At 44.7% G+C, this 16904-nt stretch overlaps 1 protein-coding gene across 1 annotated transcript; it reads right to left on the bottom strand.

The window, feature by feature from the left end:
* Positions 1–5422: 5422 nt before the first annotated feature.
* rnf208 (ring finger protein 208) lies at positions 5423–15354 on the bottom strand. The gene is made up of 2 exons (XM_029709215.1): positions 14204–15354; positions 5423–7935 (listed from the first exon to the last, which is right to left on the bottom strand). The coding sequence occupies exon 2, from the start codon at positions 6804–6806 to the stop codon at positions 6006–6008; it is 801 nt and encodes a 266-aa protein (XP_029565075.1). The 5' UTR covers positions 6807–7935; positions 14204–15354; the 3' UTR covers positions 5423–6005.
* Between the last annotated feature and the right edge of the window lie 1550 nt (positions 15355–16904).

Genomic DNA, 16904 nt, shown 5'->3' with positions numbered 1-16904 from the left:
ACATCGCCAGATTTTCCGGGGATTCTTAACTGCTAGGCTACCTGCCGCCCCATTAGTTATTTAGTTATAAATGATGTGGTTAACTGTATGGATAAAAGGCAACGTTGTGCTGCCCCCTTTATTGACCTGTCAAAGGCCTTCGATTCTGTTGATCACTCACTGCTAATTTAAAGGTTTTCCTCAATTGGCCTAGACCAGGCTGCATGTAACTGGTTTAAAACTCAATGTGATGGTCTTAAATCAGGTTTTCTGGACATAACGAAAGGTGTCCCGCAGGGGTCGATTCTGGGTCCTGTACTTTTTACTGTTTATATTACCAAAATTGACAACCTGCCAATGATACTGTTGTGGATGCTATTGCCGAAACACTTGACCAGGCTCTATCTGAAGTCTGCCCTCATTGTATTACAGAAAAACATTATTGACCTGAAATTAGTACTGAATGCAGGTAAAACTAAGAAAGAGGTCATGCCTCTCGGTAAATAGTAGAAAGCAGATTATTCAGTCGACGTTCCTATCAGTCCTAGACTATGATGACATTATCTGTATGAACACAGCTGCCACCTCATTAAAGCCGTTAGATGCAGTTTATCATAGCACACTGCTCTTTATTACGGATGACAATTTTAGTACTCATCACTGCATTCTCTACCAGGAAGTTGGTTGACCCTCTTTGATGTCACGTAGGTTGATACATTGCTATGTTTTCATGTTGATACATTGCTATGTTTTCATGTATAAAGCCCTTTTACAAAAAGTCCCTCTGTGTCTAACATCATTACTAAACTTTAGACATATCAGTCACCGCACCAGGTCTCAGGGATGGATAACTCTGGAAATTCCTTTGGTCTCTACTGAGTTAGGTAAATCAGCTTTTTGTTTTCTTGCTCCTTATTTGTGGAACATTCTTCAAAATGTTCTTAAATTTGACATTTTGGTTCCTCTAGGGCCTTCAAACTCAACTCAGGACCTTGAAGTCAGTTCCACTGCTTTTTCCCCATTGTTTTCCCCACAGATTTAGACCTGGGACACCAGGCAGATGCAATTAATTATCAGGTAGAACAGAAAACCAGCAGGCTCCGGACCTTGTAGGGTAAGAGTTGAATACCCCTGCTCTAGGGAAATTCAGAAAGCTGATTGAGGACCTTATTACTGATTAATGTGTTTGTTTTATTGACCGTGTTTTCTTTCAGGTTGCATTTTGTATTTCTATTTCATGTGTGTATTTTCTGTAATTTCTGTAATTCAGGGCTCATCTGTAAAATACACCTTGGTGTCAGTATGACTCCCTGATAAAATAAAGGTTTAAGAAAAACAAATAACATTTTCAAAGAACATTTTCCAAATGAATAAAAAATGAAGACGTATTGATTGTTTGTCTTCACACCCCATAGTTAATACTTGGTGGAAGCACCTTTGGCAGCCAGGGATGATGGCCCATGTTGACTCCAATGCTTCCCACAGTTGTGTCAAGTTGGCTGGATGTCCTTTGGGTGGTGGACCATTCTTGATACACAGGGGAAACTGTTGAGCATGAAAAACCCAGAAGCATTGCATTTCCTGATAGAAACCAGTGCGCCTGGCACCTACTACCATACCCCGTTCAAAGGCACTTCAATCTTTTGTCTTGCCCACACATACACAATCCATGTCTCAAGGCTTAAAAATCCTTCATTAACCCATCTCCTCCCCTTCATGTACACTGATTGAAGTGAATTTAACAAGTGACGTACATAAGGGATCATAGCTTTCACCTGGATTCCCCTGGTCAGCCTATGTTATGGAAAGAGCAGGTGTCCTTAATGTTTTGTACACTCAGTGTATTTCACCACTTGTCCATGTCTGTATGGGTCCCCATGTCTGCAACAGGATGATTATTTTCACATTTGGTCTTTTTTAAAGGGCCAGTACAGTAAAAAACGTGATTATCCAGTGTTTTATATATACACTGCTCAAAAAAATAAAGGGAACACTTAAACAACACAATGTAACTCCAAGTCAATCACACTTCTGTGAAATCAAACTGTCCACTTAGGAAGCCACACTGATTGACAATAAATGTCACATGCTGTTGTGCAAATGGAATAGACAACAGGTGGAAATTATAGGCAATTAGCAAGACACCCCCAATAAAGGAGTGGTTCAGCAGGTGGGGACCACAGACCACTTCTCAGTTCCTATGCTTCCTGGCTGATGTGTTGGTCACATTTGAATGCTGGCGGTGCTTTCACTCTAGTGGTAGCATGAGACGGAGTCTACAACCCACACAAGTGGCTCAGGTAGTGCAGCTCATCCAGGATGGCACATCAATGCGAGCTGTGGCAAGAAGGTTTGCTGTGTCTGTCAGCGTAGTGTCCAGAGCATGGAGGCACTACCAGGAGACAGGCCAGTACATCAGGAGACGTGGAGGAGGCCGTAGGAGGGCAACAACCCAGCAGCAGGACCGCTACCTCCGCCTTTGTGCAAGGAGGAGCAGGAGAAGCACTGCCAGAGCCCTGCAAAATGACCTCCTGCAGGCCACAAATGTGCATGTGTCTGCTCAAACGGTCAGAAACAGACTCCATGAGGGTGGTATGAGGGCCCGACGTCCACAGGTGGGGGTTGTGCTTACAGCCCAACACCGTGCAGGACTTTTGGCATTTGCCCGAGAACACCAAGATTGGCAAATACGCCACTGGCGCCCTGTGCTCTTCACAGATGAAAGCAGGTTCACACTGAGCACGTGACAGACGTGACAGAGTCTGGAGACGCCGTGGAGAACGTTCTGCTGCCTGCAACATCCTCCAGCATGACCGGTTTGGTGGTGGGCCAGTCATGGTGTGGGGTGGCATTTCTTTGGGGGGCCGCACAGCCCTCCATGTGCTCGCCAGAGGTAGCCTGACTGCCATTAGGTACCGAGATGAGATCTTCAGACCCCTTGTGAGACCATATGCTGGTGCGGTTGGCCCTGGGTTACTCCTAATGCAAGACAATGCGAGACCTCATGTGGCTGGAGTGTGTCAGCAGTTCCTGCAAGAGGAAGTCATTGATGCTATGGACTGGCCCGCCCGTTCCTCAGACCTGAATCCAATTGAGCACATCTGGGACATCATGTCTCGCTCCATCCACCAACGCCACGTGGCACCACAGACTGTCCAGGAGTTTGCGGATGCTTTAGTCCAGGTCTGGGAGGAGATCCCTCAGGAGACCATCCGCCACCTCATCAGGAGCATGCCCAGGCGTTGTAGGGAGGTCATACAGGCATGTGGAGGCCACACACACTACTGAGCCTCATTTTGACTTGTTTTAAGGACATTACATCAAAGTTGGATCAGCCTGTAGTGTGGTTTTCCACTTTAATTTTGAGTGTGACTCCAAATCCAGACCTCCATGGGTTGATAAATTGGATTTCCATTGATTATTTTTGTGTGATTTTGTTGTCAGCACATTCAACTATGTAAAGAAAAAAGTATTTAATAAGATCATTTCTTTCATTCATATCTAGGATGTGTTGTTTAAGTGTTCCCTTTATTTTTTTGAGCAGTATATTTCCACATTGAGGTTGGAATAATACTGAAATTGTGAAACTTGTGATAATGCCCTTTTAGTGTAAGTGCTGTTTGAAAAGACCACTTGAAATGGTGACATCACCATGTGGTAAATTAGTTAATAGACAAATTAGAAAGAGAGTTCCTAACATAACAGCAAATTTTCAGTTTTCCACTCCCAGACAGTCCTAGCAAAATTCTTTCTTGAGATATTGCGCTTTCCTAAGAAGCTATTTATGTTTCTTTTTGACCATTTTAATTGAAAACAAGAACAGCATGGTGCTAGATTGTTGCCCAGAAATTATTTGATATTGAGATAAAAACGGCTGCTTTGGACCTTTTAAGTATACCAAAATACTGCCTGCCTTCTGTAGTTAGAGTGAAAAGAAGAATAAATATGCTGTCTTAAATGAGACTGTAATGTTTGTTCAGAACACTTTTTCTGTGCTGCTATGCCCTGTACCAAGATATGAAACATACTTTGATTAGATCTTCATTGCAACAAACTATAACGATACCCAATTTATGAGATTTGAGGCACTTATTAATGCAATCGTAACAGAGATTTCTTCATCCTTACTGGATCTTGATTGAAGCCGTGATATAATTTATGCTCCTTTTATTGGATCTCCACTCCATGACTACCCCAGTTGTTATGCACCTGATCGTGACCACCCCAGTTGTTATGCACCTGATCATGACTACCCCAGTTGTTATGCACCTGATCATGACTACCCCAGTTGTTATGCACCTGATCATGACTACTCCAGTTGTTATGCACCTGATCATGACTACCCCAGTTGTTATGCACCTGATCATGACTACCCCAGTTGTTATGCACCTGATCATGACTACCCCAGTTGTTATGCACATGATCATGACTACCTCAGTTGTTATGCACCTGATCATGACTACCCCAGTTGTTATGCACCTGATCATGACTACCCCAGTTGTTATGCACCTGATCATGACTACCCTAGTTGTTATGCACCTGATCATGACTACCCCAGTTGTTATGCACTTGATCATGACTACCCCAGTTGCTATGCACCTGATCATGACTACCCCAGTTGCAATGCACCTGATCATGACTACCCTAGTTGTTATGCACCTGATCATGACTACCCCAGTTGCTATGCACCTGATCATGACTACCCCAGTTGCTATGCACCTGATCATGACTACCCCAGTTGTTATGCACTTGATCATGACTACCCCAGTTGTTATGCACCTGATCATGACTACCCCAGTTGTTATGCACCTGATCATGACTACCCCAGTTGTTATGCACTTGATCATGACTACCCCAGTTGTTATGCACCTGATCATGACTACCTCAGTTGTTATGCACTTGATCATGACTACCCCAGTTGTTATGCACTTGATCATGACTACCCCAGTTGTTATGCACTTGATCATGACTACCCCAGTTGTTATGCACTTGATCATGACTACCCCAGTTGTTATGCACCTGATCATGACTACCTCAGTTGTTATGCACTTGATCATGACTACCCCAGTTGTTATGCACTTGATTAGTTCCAGGAAAATAAAATCTTCCATGAGAAAAGGGCCAATTTATTTACAGTAACTGACAAGTCATCAGCACTCCAAATAACCCTGTGGGGAAATGTATAGGCTGTTCATCATAACAATTACACTTACACGATTACCAATGTACCGCTTATTATTGACAGTAAACAGTGCAGTGGTAATGACGCGCGGAGGAGTTAGTCTGATGATGAACTGAGCTATAGGGCTTTTTCCTCTTTCACCACAAGACAGAGGTGTGACTTCAGATAAATGTATAAACATCCTAAATCATCAACCTAACAACCTTATATAATAGTCTCTACATGACTGAACATCTACAGCCAGTTCAGACCAAACAGCAGTGGGTTTTTTAAAATCATTTGTTTATTCTTTATTGACCTAGGTTGAGGGGATAGGCCTCCCCTAGCATTCCCATGTAAAGAGATGTCAATGACAAACACATCCGAACAAGAGAGGGGGAATAGGATTCATACTTCATACATAAAATACATTTATTTGCTATTTCCCTGTTTTCGTCTGCAAGACAGTGTCCTTCACGATCCATTTGAACCAGACAGCATCCATCTGTGCTATTAAATATAGAGATACATCTGTGTGGGGTTGTATGTATGTGAGAAGAGAGGAGGCGGGTTGTATGTACGTGAGAAGAGAGGAGGCGGGTTGTATGTACGTGAGAAGAGAGGAGGCGGGTTGTATGTACGTGAGAAGAGAGGAGGCGGGTTGTATGTACGTGAGAAGAGAGGAGGCGGGTTGTATGTACGTGAGAAGAGAGGAGGCGGGTTGTATGTAAGTGAGAAGAGAGGAGGCGGGTTGTATGTACGTGAGAAGAGAGGAGGCGGGTTGTATGTACGTGAGAAGAGAGGAGGCGGGTTGTATGTATGTGAGAAGTGAGGAGGCATGCCAGTTTGGCCCCTGCCTAGATCTCTACATGATGCCACAGGAGGACAGGGGGTTGGCGATCTGGCAGGTGCAGGCTGACTGGCAGTACTGGCGTACCGTCTGGTAGCAGCTCCGGTCGGCCTCCCCGCCCCACTGCACCGGGCCATTGGGGTCAGAGGGCAGCCGGCTCAGGATGCTGGTGTTGATGGCCAGGGCAGCCAGCCCATAGTCAGTGAACAGCACCGTCTCACGCCTGCACGTTGGGCACGAGATGAACTTGTACTTGGGGCAGGACTCGTAGAGGATCTGCAAGCACTCCTCACACACCGAATGCAGGCAGGAGAGGATGCGTGGACGCTTGCCTGCAAAGTTGTAGGTGTGGCCGCAAGTGGGGCAGTCCAGGGGCTCACAGGGCATCACGGGCCCCGAGGAGGAAGAGGAGGTGGAGGAGGAGGTGGAAGAAGAACGCAGCACGTACTGGTTGACTATGACGTCCTCCATCTTGTAGTGGAACTGGTGGTAGCAGATCTCTGCGGCGCTGGCTTTGCGCTGGGCCAGGTAGCTCTCCCTGCGGCCCATGCGGGCCATGGGAGCTGGGGGAGATGAGACCATGGGTCTGGTGGGGGCCAGGTCAGTGCAGGTCATCTCCAGGGCTAGGTCACTGCACGCCTGGTTCACAATGATCTCTCCCTCTCCCCCTCCATCCCATGCCACCCGCGGGGGAGGGGTGAAGCAAGGCTGGGTGACTGGCACCGTGCATTCCCGGGGGAACTTTTCCGACTGGATGATCTTGACGGTATCCATGGGGATGGTCACAGGCTGCCGCCTGAGGCAGGACATGGACATTAAGCTTATTTGTGTGTCTGTGTCTTTGTTAGAGAGAGGGGGCTGTGGGTGGTTCAGCAGGCGATGCCCCTGGCTTGGGTTGGGCGTGGGGCGGGGCTCTGAAGTGAACTGGGGGTGTCAAAGTCAGCCATTAGAGGGGACATGGGGACGTATGATTCTGTCCATTGTTTCAATTAGAAGGCCTCCCACGTCTGTGGTGCTGTTACCCTGAGTCTTTATGTGGGACAGAAGGACAGAGGACTGTAGCCAGAGGCCTTAAACCTGGAGCAGTGAATCCTATTACACAGAAACACTGTCCTCTGATAACACTACTGATAGACAGCGATAACAGTCCGAGCCTGGAAGTTAGTCCTCTTAAAACTAGTCTGTGCAGTCTTAGATATACAATAAAGATATGTACTGGATATTCAACCACAGTAACAGCTGGACAACAGACAGGACTCAACACATCAGCACAAAGATATGTTTTCAGTGATAACACCAATAAATAATCTTATATGTACATATATAGATACTAATATTATACACTTACACAACAGGGTTGTGAAGAGTTCTACTCTCTCAAAATGGAGAGCTCAAGCAGCACAGGCTGTTCAGTAGTAATTCAGTCTGTATTGTCTCACACAGAGTCCTGTGGCTTGTCAGGGGAAACTGACTCAAACAGGGCTTGGGGCTTGCTTGTTTCTAGGTTGTTGCTGCTCAAACCAGAACTTCCTTCCTGTTTCTGAGGCTGTGGAATGGCCTTGTGTGTGAGAACAACCTGTAGACACTCAGGCTGGAACCTTCTCTCTCTCTCTCTCTCTCTCTCTCTCTCTCTCTCCTCTTGGTCGAATATGGTTTTGTGTCCTTTGGCTTCCTTGGCTGGAGTCTGATAAGGCAGAGGTCTTTTTTTAGGAGGCAATGGAAATCCCCTGCTCCTTAACAAACCACTCCTGAATTCCTCTAAGGAAGGGGTGCTTGACTTTCAAACTGAGTCCTCCCACTAGTGTAGCTGATAAAGGTCTCTAGGGAGACCGTGTCCTCGTCACGGTCTGTCTGTCTGTCCTCCAGCGGTTCAGAGTGACAGCAGTGGCCTCAGACAGTCAGATGGTGTGACTGTCGTCCTCACAGTCCTCTTTGGCTGAGTTACCTGAGGAAGGAGAGGAGAGTTTGCTAAGTTAACACCCCTCATCCAGATAAATCACACATGAATCTGCCATGACTATGTATTATTGTTAACTAATGTTATTGCAATACTATAGGATGGGTGTGATACGATATGTGGATGGATATGGATACTCTCTCTATTTTAAGACATGCCTCTTTAGGGAGTACACTGAAATATTAAGAATAGAGCACCCTTCTTTGAAATCCTTAATAACCGTAGAGAAGGGGCTCTATTTATTACCAAAGCATACTGTGGTCGTAGTTGTCTGAAAGAATGATGAGTCTGGGTGGTTTTAGTCTCCTCACGCCGCAAGCGTCCTATCAACTCCCATTATCATCCTACTATATGGTGCATGAAAGAGATGCATGTTTGGTCAGCGGCAGATGAGCAAAACCATCGCTATCATGAGGGTGTGTGACTAGGTTTCATTATGCAGGTGGTGTAAATGTATGACTGGATGTAATACTATGTCTGTTTCCACAGCAACGCAACAAGGAGTAAAATTGCACATCTTTTCTCTTCCACACAAGGCTCTCGTTAGACGTGATGCACGAAGAGAGAGAGAGAAGGAGAGAGAGAGAGGATGAGAGAGAAAGAGGAGTGCAGCAGTCCTAGTTACTATTAATGGTCTATTTCTCTATGCATTTTACTGTGGTTTCCTGCCCCCAACCTCCCTTTATGATGCCTGGCTAATTCACATCAATACTGTATGTCTACAGTGTATATGTTTCACCATTGAGGTAGAATAGTATTCATTATTCCTTTCAGTGTCCATTCATCCATCCACGCCACCACACGCATACCAGACACCTGAGGTACTGTATGTACAGTATGTAATCATGTCAGTCAGAGACAAGGGAGCTGTCTTATGATGTTGGACGAGCAACATTCAGGCCGACTGTCCAAAGAGCCTCACAGCAACACACCCTCGGAAATTAATCATGCAAAATGAACATCTCATTTGGCGACAGTGATATAAAAATGGAAGCTGATGACGAAGGAGGCCTCCTGCTGAGGCGTGACGTTGGTGCCTTGTGATAGACGCCCCTCTTCAGTTATGTAAGAGGCTAATATCAGAACTAGACTCAGTATTAACACACATAGAGGAGGGTTACAGCTGTAGCAGCCCTACATTAGTCAGTCAGGCCTATGTTGTTAAGATACCAGGCCTCTCTCTCTGTCTGTCTGTCTGCCTGTCTGTTTGTCTGCAGCCCTGCCCAGCCCAGTAGTCAGCCTGCCTGCCCAGGAATTAAACTAATGAAATCATGTGCTGAACATTTGACCCTGTCAGCACAAACAAACAAGGGAGAAAAGGGAGAGCCGGAGAGATGGCGATAGCAGCGCTCTGGCGAGAGGAGAGACACACAACACACACATTCCTACATATGTACGTACACACACACTAACACCAAGAACCCTCTCACCCTTATTCTGTACTTCCCAATCACATACGCCACCCATAACATTTTAGGACGCACAAATTGAATAGACAGACTAACATGCGTGCAGAGATGCTATTAAACGCTAATAAACCAGACTACTAATAGTCTCATCTTCCATGGACTCATTACAGATTCAAGAATACAGTTAGTATAGAAAGTCATCACCATGCAATTTGACTGAGCTTAAACAATTCTGCAAGGAAGAATGAGCAAATATTACACAGTCTAGGTGTGCAAAGTTAGTAGAGACGTATTCAAAGAGACTCATGGCTGTAATTCAAGCAAAAGGTGGTTCCACCAAGTATTAATTCAGGGGGGTGTTCACTTATCCAAATAGGGTATTTTACTGTTTTACTTTTAATAAAATATATATATATTTTTACTTGGATATTGTGGGTTACAGTGTGTAAATAAAGCCGGACGAAGTTTAGTTTGATGTGTTTTCATTTCAGGTTGTAAGGCAACAAAAGGTGAACATTTTGAAAGAGGGTGTTGACTTTCTATACCAACTGTACATGTAGTCTGGATTATTCACATCATTTGGCATTTCACCACGCATGTTTGTGTGATTGTTTACGTGTGTCGGTCTGTTTTTCAAAATGTTCTAGATTATTTTGGAAGTTCCTGAAAAACAGAACCAATGCAGGAACAAACATGACCAACAACAAAAAAACGGCCAGAACATCCCTACCATCTTCCACTCCCCCATTCCTCCTCCCTCCATTTTCCTACACACACACCTAAACTGCTGAGTCCAGCTGTCTCCCTCACACTGCCTCCTGGCTGCATTCCACCTGTGCGGTGCAGGGAGCAGGAGAAGGACACGGTGTTCTGACTGAGTCAGACACTATCAGCAGGCTCTCTCTGCATCTCCATGACACACACCTTCACCCTCAGCCAGGGGACCTGAACTGGACCAGGCAGAATGACTGGTTGACTGGTACCTGTGCCTCTATAACACACCCAGCAACAGTACACAGAGAATGTTGACAATGTTCTGATTAGTATCCACAGCTCTGTCTTGGCTGATAAAAGGTATGTGCTGCTCTGCTCTACCATGTGGTGGTTATAATGTATTATGATTACATAAATGGTATAATGACCTTAGAGTTGGCTGTGGACAAATCCCCAGAAGTGTCCCTGTTGACTGCAGTGAATCTGCATAAAGTGCTATACTCTAAATGCCTGTGAATTCCATAAAGCACCGCTTAATGTTGTTGTCGATTAGTATAGGCCTATATAATGCTGATTATGATAGGATTTTAATCTGCATGGTTGTTTTTTTAAATCATTAGATGTTGGTCGTTATCATTTTTATGTCTGCGCTGTGCTACCATAAAGTGGTATTCAGATGTGTACATTCAATGTTGTCAATGTGTAAATCAATCTACTGTAAGAAATCTGTTTTCTGAATTCTGACTAGGATATTGATGTGGATTCTGCTCTATTCTTTGTACATAATCCTGTTGGGATTGAATGAGGAGATATGAGGAGTGATTATGTTAGTGTATGTGTGAGGAGGAGGTTAAAGAATTCAACTCCTTCCATTCAGGAGTGGGTGGCAGGTAGCCTAGTGGTTAGAGCGTTGGGCCAGTAACCAAAAGGTTGCTATATTGTATCCCTGAGCTGACAAGGTAAGAAATTTGTTGTTCTGCCCCTGAACAAGGCAGTTAACCCACTGTTCCTAGGCTGTCATTGTAAATAAGAATGTGTTCTTAACTGACTTGCCTAGTTAAATAAAGGTTAAAAATAAAAATGAATAAATAAAAAATTCAAAGCAGACGTCAGCCATTTTCCCCACAATTCATTACAGCCAAATACTCTTTGTGCTCCCTATCTCTCTTCTCGCCTCTCTCTCTCTCTCTCTCTCTCTCGCTCTGTGGCAACATGGCCGGCCACAGAGCTTGTTGGTGTCGACACCAGCAGAAACATTATAACGATATTGGCCCCTCTTGACACACAGCCTCATGAAGGACTTATGAGGGACACGTCGAGCCACATACAAATCAATATTCCAGTGGCTCGATTGATTGAGCTGATTGATTTTTGTGGAGACTTATGTCTCAGCTCAGGGAGAAACAGACACTGTTGCTGTGATGAGGAGGGGTGTAGATGGAGATCTGTAACTGATGAGCATGTGTGTATTTGGGGAGCTTGGCTCAGTGAGAAGGAAGGAGCAGGTTTAGCACGGTGGCAGCGTGTGGGAGTGGTGCGGCAGTGGCAGCAGCAGTTATGCAATCACAGCATGGCAGCAGGAAACAGCACTTGGACTGCAGTCAGCACCAGCACAGTGCATGGTCAATATGGAGATCCCTCAGTGCTGTTGACAGCTACAGAACAGGCAGTTCCAGCCAGGCCCCTCCCCTCCCAGAGATCTGTCATATGTCATGACCTCTGGGGATATGATACCCCAAAGGTAGCCTTAAGATACCCTTTCCCCTGCAGTCAACACACAATGGAATATCTGTAGACCGAATCGGACCCCCCACCAGGTGTGTGTGTGCTTGTGTATGTGCGTGCATGTGTGTGTGTAGCTGATGCATACGTGTGTGTGTATGTCTGGGCGCGGGCATGTGTCCAAGGAATGGAGGATTGTGATGCAACAACCCTCTCATCTACAACAAAGACACGGTACTACAGCTGTAGGATTTTAATTTGACCCCTTTTGCTGCAGGAGGAAAATAATTCTGCAGCAGGAGGATTTGAATATCTGAAGAAGTGGTTAGAATCGCCGCCAGGGGGGAAGCTGGAAGTGGTATTTGTATACAGTGCACACTGTAACTACACTTTACCTTATGTAGGTTACGTACAGGCAACAGCACGACTCATGTTAATTCTTATGTGGATTATCATAAATTAACATTTTTGTAGGGGTAGATGCATTTTTCGTTAGGGAAAATCCGTTTTTTTTAGATCAATTGTCTTATTATATGTGGAAGGCAAGCAATAGGCAGAATCTATGAATGGTTTTCTCAGTACCTGTGTGGTCCAGTGGTTACAGCCACTGACCCTGGCACACATATGCCAGAGCTGGTGTGGATTTGAATCTGGCCCTTTGACTCATGGATGAACGTCTATTTTTGAAGCATTTATTTTGAGCGGTTACAGGGTTGATTCCTCTTGGTTACAGAGTTGAAACAGAAACAACTCAAAGGTTAACAGTTTAGGCGTTAATTCCGAGTGGTTAAGGTTAGGGCTATGGTTGGGGGACGGCTTAAAACAAAAAAAATAAAACGACGCACCTATGGATCATCAGTATTCATAGTATTCTTAGTGAACTGCCATAGAACAGTGGTCTAAGCAGCGCACTCCGAGCCTCATGAGTGCTGGGCGATATAGCGTCCAGCCTGAGTCTACATTGGGCCCACAAGTTAATTGCATTTATTTCAATGTTTTCAAGAAGTCAAACAAATAGTCTGATAGTTTACACATCAAAGAAGTGTCTCAGCTCAACAAAGTCGTCTTTGGGTAGGCTCAAATGCATAAACATCTTGACAGCTTTACGAAATAACATATTAAAGCCACACAATACAGGCTTTCAATCCAAAGACCAGAACTATGTTGACAAATAATACATAGCCTAACTATAAAGCGTGGACGAGCATCCACACTGGAGGAAAGTATATCGTTCTACAGTAGTGCTACATCTGTCAATCAACTGATGGCCCAAATCAGCTCATCAACTCTGACAGGGAAACACAGTAGCATATTATCCGTTTTCACATCTTTCATTATGTGACAATGATAGGCTAACGGGTAGCCTACAGAATGTAGCCTATTGGAATATAATCAAATAAAAAGGGGCCTATTGCAGCCATCGATGGCACTAGATTATCGCCAGCTGATGTCTCGTTAAACCATCAATATGCCCTAAATTCACCTTCACAGCTGATCTCAATTGCAACCTTTATTGGTCACCTCTACTGCTGCCTGAAATATGACGTCGGTGTTACCTTAGTCCTGCTTGCAACCAAAGTAAATCGAGATATGTTCGCCCTCTGGCTGGTATTGTAATCAGAACAACTTAGTCCTTTTTAACAAACTAGGGGCAAATCATCTATTTGACAAGGATTCCGTACAATAATAATAAAGTGTTTCCTCGTTTACCACGGCAAATCTACCGTGGTAATTTACCCGACTCTTTGTATGAATGGAAACTAATGTTGGTGTAGACTATTGTTATTATTTTATTAGTTTCCTATTCATGTTATCCAAAAAGGTCTGGTAAGGTCATTTCTTATCAAGATCGGGGGTAAATATCCCTGGACTGTCCATTTGAATTGTGTGAATATATCAAGTCAATCTAGGGGATTGAGTTAGTTGTGCCAGTAGGGCCAGAATCGAACCCACGGAGACACAGTAGACCACCTATATGCCCTAACCTCAGGACCATAACTGAACTCAATTTTGCTGCATTCCAAATACATGTTTGTACATTTGAATGTTGCAGTAATAGGTCCTAGGCCTAGCGTTTGAGCGAGGGAGAGAGAAAATGATTTTGAGAGCAAGCCCTGATCCAAATGACTCGACAGTCCCTGCATGGAGAGAAAGAGAACTGCTCTTTATCAGGGACTTACGAGGCTCATTCTAATTTCCTGATGCAGCAGGAAAATTCTCAGCGACAAAAGAGTGATCAAGGCAAGATCCGACATCTGGACAAACACACACAGACACACACACACACACACACCAGCACATACATTGGCGCACACACAATATGGAACGCACATGCACAGACATAAATATTCCACAGAGCCCTCTTTCAGTGTACACGGACACATTGATGCATCCTTGATCAAGCCTTTTACCTGTGTTGTTGTTTAGTCCTGTCGTAACATATCGTCTCCCAGTTCTCTTACCACCTTGCTGTGTTGTTGTTGTTGTTGTTGTTGGTGGTGGTTTTGGATATTACTGTGCTGTGAGGTGACAATAGTCTTGTTACAGGGTAAAGCTTCCATGTGCGTGTGAAGCTGATAACATGGTCCATTGGTCTCAGTTCGTCTGAGAGTAGAACAGAAGGTGTTTTGCCAGAGGGGCAGAGGAGGAGGAGGAGGAGGAGGAGGAGGAGGAGGAGGAGGAGGAAGAGGAAGAGGAGGAGGAGGAGGAGGAGGAGAGGAGCGACGGAGGCAAGGTGATCATTCCTGTCTGTGAGACCCTGAGAAAACAAACGATGGAGGTGGAGGGAGGAAGGGAAGGTAAGATGGAGGCTGAGCTGTCGAAGGATGGATGCGTCACTCCTTCCTTTAGTCACAGTGATGGAGGACAGGGACTGGTGGTGGAGCCCACCTCTTCTTCTCCTCTGTCGGTTCCCTTCGTCCTTCAAACTCTCTCCCTCTCGCCCTGTCGTCTGCGGTGTGGCCGAGCGGCGGTTTCTAGCAGCTCCCTCTCCATCCCTCCTCCTGTCTCTTTCTCTCTGCCTGTCAGTCAGCCAGCCAAATAGGTTGTGTAATTACGTGTGCTTCTGTGATGCCTCTCTGGGTATCTTCCTCTCCTCTCTCTCTCTCTCTCTCTCTCTCTCTCTCTCTCTCTCTCTCTCTCTCTCTCTCTCTCTCTCTCTGCTCTCAGAGCCTCAGGTCTTCAGGTACTCACTGCTGTCTTTCTTTCATCCTCTCTTCTTTTCTTCCACTCACTCGTTATCTCTCCCCCAGTGGCGTCTCTGTGCTTCTTTTCGCTCACGCCTGCCGTTTGTTAGCCTTGCTCCTTCTCTGCTGCTGTCAATGCGCCTCTGTGCACACACTCACACACTGGCTCACACATACACACACACGCTTGTTCTCTGTTTCTGTCTCCCTTACCATATGTATGTGGCTCTCTCTCTCCCTCTCTTTCTCTCTCTCTCTCTCTCTCGATCTCTGTCTCTGGACCTGACAATTTCTATTGCATGTTTTCTCCTCCCCCTCTCTTGCTCTCTCTCTCCTTGCTCTCTCTCTCTTATCTTGCGCTCTCTCCCTCCCTGCCTCTCTCTCTCTCTCTCTCTGCAGTCTCCGCTGCAGTGCCTCTGCAGGCTGGATCACGTTTTCTAGTTGCCAGTGAAAATATTTCAGCCAATGAGGGCCCTGAAACCCCCCCCCCCCCTTCTACCCTACACTCACTCACACCACCTACTGAAAGATGGAGGCTATGTGCAGAGAGCACTGAATCATACTCCATATACAATATTAATCCATCACACACAAACAAAAACGTATTCTCGGTACACAGGCCAGGCACACAGGAAATACAGGAAGCTGCTAACAAATAGATCTGATCTGCAGAGTGCAGCACTAAACATAAATCCAATAAACAAATTCATTCAAATATGGAATATTTAACAACACAACACCCATGAATCATACATTACAGACCAACATACTATAATGAGCAACACAGTTCATATAGGGAAAACAGACAGCATACTAAAATTAGCATTATATCTGCATTTTTCAAAACAACATAGAAATGTTGAATACTCATGGTGAGATTTCACTGAAACGCAGTATCACAGAAACATGGGATATTCATGTCATTGGCTCGCTTTCACAAACACAAAGTGGCAGACACTTAAAAGCAGGGTCCCTGTCTGGCCGTCATGCCACAGCCTCAGCCATCACAGACTAGCATTACGTAACGAGGATTTGAATCAGTTTCCCATCTCCACAGGCCTGCATGTTGACCTATAAATAATCCTCAACTCGGACTGAAAGGATGATCTATGAAAGAATATCTGTGTGTGCTTCTGTATAACCCACGCATTGAGAAAACATTCCATTGAAGTTGCTTGATTCTTTGTACTTTGGCTGTAACAGAGAAAGAAATATCTCTCTCTCTATACACACATGTATTGTATGAGCTAGATACAGTAAGTAGCCTAATAACCTAATGTGTTTTTCAGTGTGTTAAAGGAATACTTCACGATTTTCCCCCAGAGTCAGATAAACTCATGGATACCATTTTTATGTTTCTGCATCCATTATGAAAGAAGTTAGAGTTAGTTTCGCGAGCCAATGCTACCGTTTGCACAATGACTTGAAGTCTATGGTATCTACTAGCATGCTAGCAGTTACCATAGACTTCCAGTTATTCCTCTGCCGCTAGTTAGCAACTTCCTTCAAAATGCACGCAGAGACATAACAATGGTATCCACTAGGGAAGTATACTCTGGGGAAGTAGATAAAGAGTTGAATTGCCAAAATCCCGATGTATCCCTTTAACAGTCTGAAAAACAAATTAGGTTATCTTTATGATGATGTTATTATTATTATGTTATTATTGTTATTATGATGAAATAGGGATGTGAGAGTGTTACACAGCAAGAAAGATACAGAGACAGTGAGTGTGTGTGTGTGTGTGAGAGAGAGAGAGAGAGAGAGAGAGAGAGAGAGAGAGAGACTGTTCATTTTTTATTGTTTATTTCACTGCTGTCTATTATCTATTTCACTTGCTTTGGCAATGTAAACATGTGTTTCCCATGCCAATAAAGCCCCTTAAATTGAGAGAGAGAGAAGAGAGAGAGAGAGAGAGAGAGAGAGA

Source organism: Salmo trutta, chromosome 23 (assembly GCF_901001165.1).
Source record: "Salmo trutta chromosome 23, fSalTru1.1, whole genome shotgun sequence".
NCBI classification, from domain to species: Eukaryota; Metazoa; Chordata; class Actinopteri; order Salmoniformes; family Salmonidae; genus Salmo; species Salmo trutta.
Note: the sequence above shows the minus strand (reverse complement) of the source record. Positions and strands in the feature narration are given on the sequence as shown.

Excerpts from the sequence above, each read along its gene's own strand:
- rnf208 (XM_029709215.1), bottom strand. The coding sequence starts at position 6,806 with ATGTCCATGTCCTGCCTCAGGCGGCAGCCTGTGACCATCCCCATGGAT.